Source organism: Sinocyclocheilus rhinocerous, unplaced genomic scaffold (genome assembly GCF_001515625.1).
Source record: "Sinocyclocheilus rhinocerous isolate Xijiao unplaced genomic scaffold, SAMN03320098_v1.1 scaffold498, whole genome shotgun sequence".
In the NCBI taxonomy this organism is placed as follows: Eukaryota; Metazoa; Chordata; class Actinopteri; order Cypriniformes; family Cyprinidae; genus Sinocyclocheilus; species Sinocyclocheilus rhinocerous.
In genome coordinates, this window is record NW_015633594.1 from 773,156 (window position 1) to 785,188 (window position 12,033).

Consider the following 12,033-nt stretch of genomic DNA (forward strand, 5'->3'; position numbering starts at 1 on the left):
CGTTTTTGGAAAGTCAACCTTTATCGAAGGTTTGGGAATGAATAGGATTACATATTGATTGTAAGAGAGAAACCATGTGTTTTTGCAGCTACACAGGAGCTATTGTGTGTAGATGAACGTGGGTGTCGGCATTCTTCAGAAATACCCACTCCTTCCTACACATTTCCACCACGAACGAAAAATCGTCATCGTTTCCCACGAGCTGAACATCGAAATTGATCAAGGATGTATCTTTACGGATACTGTTAATTGTTGTATTAAATATATGCTAATCTGTCTGTTGAAATATTAATTCATATTTAGCCTACAATGCATTGTATTTATTCTCATTAGATAGGCCTGACAGAATGGATATGTGAGTATCAAAATATATTGCCGTGCTTTAAATGAAGCCTGTTTTTTTGTGTGTGTGTGTGTTTGTTTGTTTGTTTTTGCAAATTGCCAATCGAACTATAAATTCCATGTCTTTGCAAATCTATTAATGCATGTACATGAAAACTAAACGTATTTAAGTTTATGTGCTTGTAAAATAGTATCGTAAATGTGTTTTAATGTTTGCCAAATTCGAAATTAATTCGGAAAAGATTTCATCAAAGACTTTACAACACAATCTTTGTCTATTGGGTTAGGTACAATTATCAAGGTCGAGATTATGTTGTTGTCTATGTGAGTTGCCTTAATTTAATGTATGTCGAATAAATGCATCAATGTGCAATTGAAAAATAACACTTTGAAATTTTAGTCTACATTTATGAACGGCATTAAGATATTAATAAGAAATATTAAACTGTTTAATACATTTAAAACGATGTTTCTCGAAGGACAAGTCTATAAAAATTATATTAAGTGTTGTTTTTAAAGATATAGATATTTAATAATCATTTAATTATTTGGCGATTTGCATCATTTTTGTCCACGTGCTGAGTATGTTCCAGCACCTTGTCTTGTTGGATGCGTCTGGCTCGATGGACAGCCCCGCTTCCCGTCTGTTAGACTAAATAATGAATGCTGACGGTCATAAAACACAAGTTAAGAGTGAAAACTTGGCTCGTTGGATCATCAAACAAATGAAGCGGTCAATGTGCTGCATTCAAAACTACTGCATTATATAGATTGAGTACATATAGGCTATATATAAAAATGTATTTACTTCAATACATAGCCATATGCTGTAATAATAATAATAATAGGCTAATAATAATAATAATAATAATGTGTTCGATTTGTAAACGTCTTTTTTGTTTTGTTTTGTTTTTACAAAATATTATAAAATGCGTTTTCATTTTATAGACGTAAACGTTTGTTATAGACCGTAATTCTCTATTTTCTTTTTTGAATGAAATGGCCTACATATGTTTTCTTGTTTTCTTTTGGGATTTTATTGTCTGTATTGTCTTAAATTTAAGCGAATTAATTAGTTGGTTCTATAATTATAGAGTTCGTATGATTTACGTCAAGTCAGAGGCCTGTTTAATAACATATTTGAATAATGAATAGAGTAAGCACGCTGTTCATATATTTCAGAATATAACTAGCCTATAACAATATGAATGAGATATGGTCATCTGAATGGACTATCTCAGAATACTGTAAATACTGCTGCCTCGGTCAACCACGTTTCCAAACCCATTCGTTTATTTAAAAAAAAAAAAAAAATTGATCTGTCCGTATAACTCTCAGCGAGCTTTGTAAATTAGTGCGAGTGAGGCGTATATGGGGTGTTTATGATGTCTGCGAAGGCTGCAGCGGCAGTAGCTCTAGCAACAGTGGCGTTTGATGGATGACCCTCTACCCACACACATTGCACTCGGTCGTAAACGAGCTCCAAGCTCCTATTGTTGTGCTAGAGAGGTGTATGTCATTTCCGGGCATATGCACTATACCCCTGCCCTAGAAGAGAATCATGCCGTTTTATTCAGGATATGACGTTGTGAGAGTATAGCATGCACCAAATGAAGATTAGATCATTTGACTTGCCGGCGTTGACAAAAATTTAACAATTGTATAATTTAACTTCTTGATGCTAAAACAAAACATCAAAGCAGGATAAATTCGTAAGCCAAGAGTCAAATAGGGTATTGTAAATATATAGACTTGGGGGGATGTCTCCTAAAGATTGGTTACATCAAGAATCCTGACACTGATTAGCTACTTGGTACGTTTCAGTAGCCTGTTTCCATTAGACACTATGAATAGATGATTTAACTATGATCTGAATATATACAACCGTGAATTCATTAGTAGGCCTAGTTATTTTTACGTAAAAAGTTGAACAAAAATATTTGGTGACCAAATGAATCTATCGGTTTACGCATGTCACCTCTTTTACCTGCCTAGAAAGTTGTGGGTCAGTTGACTGTAAATTATCAAGGTAATGTGATCCAATAGAGCGCAGCTCCAGTATTAGGCTACGTGTTGACCATATAACTAAACGTACAGTAACCGTGTCTGATCCATGGGGGCGTCATTAGTCTCTTGCACCATGAAACGAAAATGCCGCCTTGTCTTTATACATGGCTAACTGGATTATAATGAAGTAAGAAGTTTTTATTCTAATGTTTTAGAAAAGCATATGTCTCGTAGGGAGGCATGCAATAGATCGGTTAATAATGCCACCTTTAGACATGGACCGCTATTATATTTTACGATTTATGATTAAATCATTGTTTCAGGATTGTTTGCTCTGACAACGAATTTCTTCCAAAATAGCCATACTAGCTATTAAAAGTAGGGATATAAAGACGCTATAAATATACCCACTGATATCTGTATTCCACGATTGGTGTACGATAGAGCTATTGTAACATAGCTAGCTAAAATAATCAGATGTAAAGAGCAGCCTCAATTTTAAAAAATAGTTTACAATTAGATTATTTATGAGCTGCCTTTCAACGAGATATGGTTTCCTGAAAAACAGCATTTATACTGCAAATGGAGGCTCAACATCGCCCCCTTTCTGCAATCCGCCCTCTTTCTCTAAACGCGTAAAGCTGGGTTTCCCTGTAACTGTAACGTCACGAATTTGAATTTAGACGGCGAGTAAGGTATTTCTAATGTACGCCAATTATTTTACGATGTACTAACACCTATTTCCTAAAATAAAACGTAGGATCTTTATGAATATTTCTCCCCAACACGAGAAAAGTGAAAATGCTGCCAATCTTTCTCTCAGTTTAGAGATTAATGAAGCACTATGCATTTTTTTACCATCATGCATCATTCATTTGACTGCCATGTTACAATATAATTGCAATATAGAAATGTACATTATTAATCATTTCACACGAAATATTTATGCATTTGTGCAAAAAAAAAAAAAAAAGAATAAATATTGTTAACAAATGACTTTTTAAAAAGGTGCTCTCTTCTAATTTCTCTTCTTCCTCCATTGCAGGTTTAAATTTGTTTTGTTAGCCTACTGTAGTCTATAGCATGGAAGCTGCATGTTCCATTAAGGCCATATCTGTATCGTAAGCCATAGAGTACCCTAGTTCTCTATAGCTGATGCCCGACACTGACACCGCATCCAGAGGTGGACTTACCCTACTAACCCGACCTCATGAAAGTGCGTATAAATAGTACGCCAAATAAAACGAAAACTCGTGGTATTGATACGCAAAAATGGACTTTGGCGTGTATATGCTACGCGATGGGTAGGATTAGGGTTGTGGGGTAGATGCGTATCATATGTACGCGAAAACTGCGTATCATATGCACGCCAACAAATTTCGTATCATAGGCACGCGAAAACTGCGTATTATATGCACGCCAAACACGTGCATAGCATATCCACGTCGAAGTCCATTTTTGCGTATCAATACCACGCGTTTTCGTTTTTATTTGGCGTACTATTTATACGCACTTTCATGAGATCGGGTTGGTTAATTAGATAAGAGTGACAAGAGTCCAGTTGCATAAACTTAGCCTCTACATTAAGACTAAAGAACTAGTCTGCCCAACTAGCAGTTAGCCAAGGGGTAATCAGTCTTGTTCTCTGCGTGTCCGAGTTGAACACACTTCTCGTGTATCTTGCTTGTAGCAAATGAAAATATCATGTATCTGAAGCTGTAATTAAATATTGCGCAACAGTGCATATTATATGTGTATTGTTTTAAATGCTGCTTACTAATTTATGAGAAGGACCCAAGTTGAGGACCCATACGCAGTTACTTGTTTGGTTGATATAATCCTTAGGTGTGTAAATGTATCATTTCCATTTCATAATTTTTTTAATTTTCATTTAAATTTGTAGTTAAAATAACTAAAATACGTGTATTTTAAAGTTTAGAATTAGAGAGCCTTTGGCACACAGGCTTACGCTGGTAACTCATCAGTGGACTTTCCTCCTCAATATAGGCTATATCTCATTCTCAGTAATTAAAGTTTTTATATGAACAAATCTCTGAAGAGAACCGACTGTCTTCAGAAAAGTTTCGGTGGCATTTTAATTTTATCTGATGAAGTAGCATTTTTGAAGCAGTGCTGCTTTGTTTACAGTCGTTACCGGGGAAACCGCTGTATTTCCGATGTTCCAAAAGCGCTTCCTGCTGGCAGAGAATGAATGTGCATTTTTAATAATCCCGTCTGCAGTTTTTGTTCAGACCAATGCAAAAATTCACCCACATAACCCCATTATAAATTATAAATCATATTTTATACTTTTCTTTAAAAAAATGGTTTAAAGACTCAATTGTGAGGTTTATCATTTTATAATTTATTTTGTTTTTGTGAAAACTGTAAATCAATTGCTATTTCGTGGTCTACAACATGAAAGAAAGCCATTAACATGAAAAATGTAGAAACATTGGACACAACTGTGGGGCACCATTTTGCAGCAGCAAGCATCACAACAAAAAAGGAACCTCAAGGCTGAGCTAGGTAAATGTGTGCAAATATATAGGGCCCGATTCCTATATTTTGCCTGGGGCCCCCAAATCACTAAATCTGCCCCTGTGTGCATCTGATGAGTTTCCAACCAAAGGAGCACAACTCTTGGCTAAATAGTAACGGCAGATACCCTTACAATAATACACAATGTGTGTTATATAGACATTAGTCAGAGTAGCGGCATTGCCCATTTAATTTTTGCAATGAAAACGAGGCTGCAGCTTCTGTGTAGAATAGTGCGTTCAATGGATTGTAGGCTACTGTTGTTTAACAAAATACTGATTGCTCATAGACAAAAGTAGTCCATAGACAATAGACAAAGACAAATATTCCATGAAAGTTTTGAGAAGTGAAAATTGCGTGATCTAGGACCTTTATACATTGTGTGCCATTGTAAAGACTGCTCTGCATCCCTCAGCCTCGTTTTCATTTGCGTTAAATTCAATATGGCGTCTAACCTGACTAAGGTCTAGTAGGCGGTTGTGAAGCTGATTTAAAATATTTGTAAAAAATTGAAGTCCGAATCAGTTTGAATTATTAAATTTAGAAAATAACAAGCAATTTTCATGTTTTCCACTACTTTCGTGTTGAGGATTGTTTCTTGAATGTATTGGCAAAATTTCAGCTTTAGTTCCGGACCTAGTTTTAATTTAGTAACCAACGATTCAAGTTCTGGTTCAGCCGTTACTCAATCGTAAATTAACATACGAGGTTAGTTAAAGCGTCAGTCCAGCTCAGAGCAGTGTATCTTTATCTTTACATACTGCTTCCGATGCGTGCATACCTGTGTGACAAGTTAAAACATATAGACAGGAACGTGATACATAAATGGATTTTACCCTTTTTAGTGAAAGAGTAAAATGACTAACAACTGTCTGGTTTCCCGAAACACTAGGCTAAGTGGGACCCAAGTAGTATGTAAGTGGTGCTTTGTCACTGTGATCTCTTTCCCAAAAGTGTTGTTATATATGTAAGCTACCACATGGATTAACAAGGGCCCCAGACCACTAGTAAGACTGTAAGGTGCTACTTAAATGGCTCTTTTCCCCTCCACCTTGATCTATGACACAATATAAACAGTATGAAGGCATTGTGAAATGTTAAAACTAAATTATCAATTACTTTTTAATCATATTTGCAAGTGCACTGAAATTTGTACCTGTAATCTTAACTCAGTTAAAGTCTGTTTGCATAAATCTTGTACAGCCAGAAAATATTTATTCCTGTATATCTTTAAGAAATAAACTATTATGCCACTTTTTGAGATCTTTAGCAGCTTGTGCATAAATATTGTCTCTTTCTACTGGTGCACTTTTCACCCAAAAGTACAATTTTTGTCATCATTACTCCCTGAATTTTTAAGTCATACATTGAAAGTTAATGGGGTCCAGTGTTGTTTGAACGCCAGTGTTCTTCAAAATATATTTTTCTGAAAGTCATTCAGGTTTGGAATGACATGAAGGTAAGTAAATGATGACATAATTTCATGCTTGGGTGATCTATCTTTTTAACTGCTTTAACCCCAACCTGATACTCAAAGCAATCAGACCCACCTTGTGTTGTGCATGATTATGACAACTATTAATAGGTACAAAGCTATAAGTTTCTTCTTTCTTGTAGTACACTCCACTTCATTCTAGCATTCTCATTAACGCCATTTGGATACATACAACATCCAGTACATCCCTTCTGACCACTGTTTAGCACTTAATTGGGACCTGATTCCTCTATATTTGTTCTTAAGTTCTACTTCATAGGTGATGCTTTGAATTGCAGGCACGACTCGTTTGTCTCATATTGACTCACAAGCAAATTTCTGGAATGAATAACCACCTGTCTTGTTCTTACCTTGAGCATTAGTGTGTGCATGCTTCTTATATAGGTTTATGTAAACCAGGGGCATCCAGTCCTGCGTCTGGGTGAATTTGCACCTCCTGCAAAGTTTAACAAGCCAAGGTATTTAGGATGAATAGAAACTTCCAGGCATGTGTGTTGGAGCACATTTGAGCTGAACTCTGCAGCAAGGTGGCCCTTGAGAAGCACATTATAAAGCCCTCATGTAGACATTTTGTTTGATCCAGATTTATTGCTGGAATTGGAAGAAACTACATGATGTCAGGTCACCTGTTTGTAATTTTAGGTAAGGTTATAGTGGTCAGACAAAGATTTTGGTATCTCAGCTCAACACAGCATTCAAAAGAAGTTTTATGCTGTAGGCTACTTCTGTAGAAGTGATGTGTGTAGTGATAATTCATAATTTCCCAAATGTCAATCATTTATGCATGTTTTAATGGTTTGAAAATTCAAAAGCTAACATATGTATAGGCTATAAAATTCCATGGAAGTGCTCATGATGAGCCATTTGCATTAGTATCATCATCAATTCAACATGAATGCCTTGCATTTAGGCTTAAACTAAAACCTAAAAACCAAATGAAATGACAGTTCAGTTTTCACAAAGGCCTAACCAGCGACTATATTCGAATTGACAATTGTGCACATTCATCATTCATGGAAGGTTAGCTGAAATATTTGCATCAGTAAATAGGTTTTGTTTGTGGCTGGCCCTCATTAAGTGAGGTTACTGTAGGACACAGTCCGTTGTCTCCACCTGCTGGATACTAATGGTAGTGGCTCATTTGGCCCGTCTGTTTGTTAAAATACATTCTCAATTCTGCTCAAGGAGGCCCCACAACACTGCCCAATTTGGATGCCTCACTCATCGGACACACCAAATGTAGATCATGAAGCACATTATTAATGAGCTGATTCACTGATGAATCAGGTGTGTTAAATAAGATCCACATCCAAAATGTGAAGCGTTGGGGGGAAGAAGCACCCTTCCTAGGCTTGCCATTTAGCCAAAACCAGTGCACTTTTGTGATTCGTCTTTAAGGATTAAAAAGCAAGAGTGTTTTATGCGCTATCTTAAACATTCAAGTAATGTAGGCCAAATACTCACTTTAAAACAACGCTTCAGTTTCTTTTACATGTTGAAGTTTAAATGGCCAGAAATGCAAAGCAGCAATTATATTGGACGCAAGAAAAAGTACAATGCGTCAATAAGTTGTGTTTCCGTTGTCACTTTATGCATGACGAGGCAACAAATGGGTGATCGGTTCTGCAACGTTTTAATTGTTGCTGAGGAGTAATAAAGTAATTAGCAGAGAAAAAAACAGACAGTGGGGCTGAGCTCCATTTTACGATGCTGTCTGGGATAGAGCCTTTGAAGATTTGGTCTGCAGCAGTTTTTCTTTCTTTCTTTTTTCTTTCTGTTTTCCTATATTTTGTGTGTTTATTACATAGAAACATACAAAATAATAATAATAATAATACAATGAAAACTAACAAAATAGTTTTTTATGTTTAATTTTTTTAATAAAATATATAATGTGTTACTGTAATTGTAATATAGGCATTGGGCGTCCAAAAAGTCGTTCCAGTTCCGTCCTCAATCGCTTTGCACCCCATAAACAGTTAAGACTGTGATTGTGGTTTATTGCCGCACGGCCACTAATATCGTTTGCAGGGGCAAGGCACAAATAGAATGTGCAGGCCTGTCTGCGAGCATCAAACTAAGCTTTATTTATTCGGATGAACGGCATCCGGGCCGTTAACAGGACACTAAACAGTGGGTTGCAAGATAACGGAGCTCGAGAGCACGAGAAGTGTAAAACTGTTTGGAGGGCGGTAAATTATTTCTCGTTGTATAGCGTAAAAATACCATGGGATTGTAGTCATTGTCAGCCTCGTTCAGGAGCGATTTATTTAGCCTATGTCGAGTCTTTCATGAGTCTGGAACTTTATGTGCTGCATAGCACAGAAATACAGGATTGCAATTATTAATGCCAACTTCGCAGATTTGCACGTTAGAGTGTAACCCATATGAAACCCAGGAAAAAAGTATTAATTTCGTTTATATTTCCCCAGACCACTGGTATAGAGAGTCTTAACGAAATTTACTATTTATCATAAATTTATTCATGTACACAAGTGGAATTTAATTTGAAAACGACTGAAACTGTTGATTTGAGGTATTGGCGTATGCAATTTGTGTGTTCACATATAACATTACAAGCACGTAAATGTTACAAAATTCACTGAAATATGTCAATGACAAACAACACAACATAAATTAATCTTAATACATAGGTAGTTCAAATACATCTAGGTAGTCACATTAAACATTGATACATTACGCTACAAGTCATTTTTGAATTAAAAAAAAAAATCTGAAATTCATGCATATCATCAGCATTTCACATCGCAGAACCCATTTCCCTGAAATCGTGAACTGGTGCTTTAAAAACGTTAAAAAAAAATTAACATTTAAAATGTAGGCCTACAGAAAGCGAAATGCTAGACCTACAACAAGGAAACCAAATAAGAGAACTATTACCATACAAGCTGTATACAAAGACACAATAATATATACAAGCATACCCTTCGATAAAAGGTTTGTGCAATGTACATCTAACATTACAAAATGTAGGCTATCAATAATAATCTACCGTGGTTGTGCATGAGGGAAAAGGCTAATTCACAAACACCTTCGCACGAACCAAATAACTTCATCCACTGCAGAGTGCATTTATAGTTTTCCATTTTTTAAATGTCTTTTGGACGATCTTTATTGCATTTCTTCATCTTCATCCTACGGTTTTGGAACCAAATTTTGATTTGTCTCTCGGTGAGATTTAGGAGTCTTGCCAGTTCATATCTACGGTCGCGTGAGAGGTACATATTAAACAGAAATTCTTTCTCCAGCTCAAGAGTTTGATGCTTAGTGTATGGACAGCGCTTTTTCCTAGTGGACTTCGCATGCAGCCAGTTGGACGCAGGGTTATCTGCAAGAAGGGTCGGAGAGAGAGAGCTAGTCATGTTGCCACTTGAAAAATACTGCGGCCATTTTATGAGCAGCGCGCGAGAAGAAAGAAGAGTCTATGATACAATCTTGATATGCTGAAATTGGAAAGCACAATCACGGACTGCATGCATCTGGGCTGCGGGTGGATTTTATATGATAGAAAATCTTATGTGCAAGCTATAATTTTCTTCCTACTGTCAATTTTTGCATCCTTGAATGAGAGATAAACAAGGGCTTTACTGTCTATAAGGGGAAAAAATGCTCAAAAATCCAGATTGTATGTTTAATGGCAACAATTGTGCATTGTCTTTTACATAACATTTAATCAAATGTAATGTGTAGAGCAGCACTTCAGAGAAGCCTTGTTATATGTTACATGACATGCAGTCTATAGTCTATAATGATTAATTATACTGCAAATATGTGGCATTTTTAATTACTGGACACATTCCACTGAAACTTGCATATATGCTGGCAAATGCAAATGCAGATTATTGCCACCCACAGAACGGAAAAAGAAAGAAAGGCCTAGTAAGAAAACCTTTAGGCTTCCTTATAACCTACTGAAAATACTGTACAATATAGGAATGTTTAACTACAATAAACAGGCAATTGTTGACGTCTCTCACAAAAGACTAGCTTTTTTATGGATTATAATTTTTATATTATATACAAATGACGCCTATTGAATTCATCTGTTAAGGTAAAGGTAGCCTACCTGAAGCCTGTCCTACATATTCACATACATTCTGATATAAATTGAGTTGCACTTACTTGGGTCTAGATCCGCCTTCCTTTCTGCTGGAGCTTTCTCATCCTGTGATCCGTTGGAAAGCGCATCGTCCGGTACCTTCCTCTCTGCTTGGGTCGTATTGTTGTCAGTCTCGGCCACAAGTAATGTATGCGTGGTGCACTCACCACTCCCAACCAGTGGTTCAAGTTTTATATCATGGTGTGTATCTGTGGATAATCCCGTGAAAGACAGGGCAGGCAGCGGTTCTAACGCCCAGGAACGCACGGATGCTCCATCGGTTTCTCCTGTTGAGCATGGGTGATGAATGTATGGGTGGTAGGCGACAGATGTGCCTGGGGGCTGCACGGGCATGGGACTCCATGACGCACCAAAAATTGATGATTTGGCTTGGAAAGTGTACTGCTCCTGTTCGCCATATTCAAGTAGCGCCAGTTCCCGAGCCTGCTGCTGGACCACGGGTCCAGATGAGAACCTCGGTGCCAAATGATCGTCATTCTCGTGTGGAATGTGTGAGTCAGCGTAGTAACTCAGTGTCCCCAATCTCGACATAACAAAAACAAGCAAAGAGAGCCCAGCCGAACAGATACACCCACAATGAAACTGACACAAAAGCAGAATCCGTTGAAATCAAGTAACTAACTACTTGACTTCGCTGTGAACTACAGACCTCTGATAAATTGAATCACTGCAGAGACTGGATTGGATGTGCTAGACACGTGACTGTGGGAGAGAACGTGGGAGATAAAGGGGGAAGCCTAACCAGTGCACACGGTTAAATGGCCTCCATGTTACAAGTCATATTTTTAATGGTATAGCCATATGCTTTTATGAAGGTGGATTTGATTTTATTCATGTTGTTAAGCTTCAGCGTCTAATAACCAAGCGTAACAAAAATGGTTAGTTTAGCAGCGTTGTTGTGGAATTTCCTTATCCAGTTTTTAATAGAGTAGGTCTACTGTTTGCAACAATAAAATAAAACCCCAAACGTGTAAATACGTTGTCGTGTCATTGTATAGGCCTCTAGCTAAGTAGCCTACCTGCAGTCCAATTCAACTACCACTTTTAGACAGAAAGTTTAATTTTCACAAATTTTGCAGACCCAAAAAATTTATGAAGAACACACGTATTCCGCGCGGCCTAGTTGAGCACAAGACGACATAGAATAGTTCAGACATAAAAAGGATCTTTACGTGAGCCATATGTATACTTTATATGGCAATAAGTGCCACTGGATTGTTGAGATATGACCTGCTAAGTGACCAGTCATTCAGTAACAACGCGTTCAACCCTTCAGTCTGCTCCTCAGCAAAGCACACTGTGATGTGCAGACAAGTCCAACTAAATCTGAACGTGAACTAAGCTGTGAAGAAAACTAACTGTATATGGCAATGCCACTGGATTCTTGAGATATGACCTGCTAAGTGACCAGTCATTCAGTAACAACGCGTTCAACCCTTCAGTCTGCTCCTCAGCAAAGCACACTGTGATGTGCAGACAAGTCCAACTAAATCTGAACGTGCGTGAA

General features: G+C 37.2%; 1 protein-coding gene across 1 annotated transcript; it reads right to left on the reverse strand.

The window, feature by feature from the left end:
• Nucleotides 1-9,094: 9,094 nt before the first annotated feature.
• On the reverse strand, nucleotides 9,095-11,161 carry LOC107744723 (homeobox protein Hox-A9b-like). Its single transcript, XM_016558543.1, has 2 exons — nucleotides 10,529-11,161; nucleotides 9,095-9,734 (listed from the first exon to the last, which is right to left on the reverse strand). Exons 1-2 carry the CDS (start codon nucleotides 11,055-11,057, stop codon nucleotides 9,496-9,498), a joined length of 768 nt encoding a protein of 255 aa, XP_016414029.1. The 5' UTR covers nucleotides 11,058-11,161; the 3' UTR covers nucleotides 9,095-9,495.
• Between the last annotated feature and the right edge of the window lie 872 nt (nucleotides 11,162-12,033).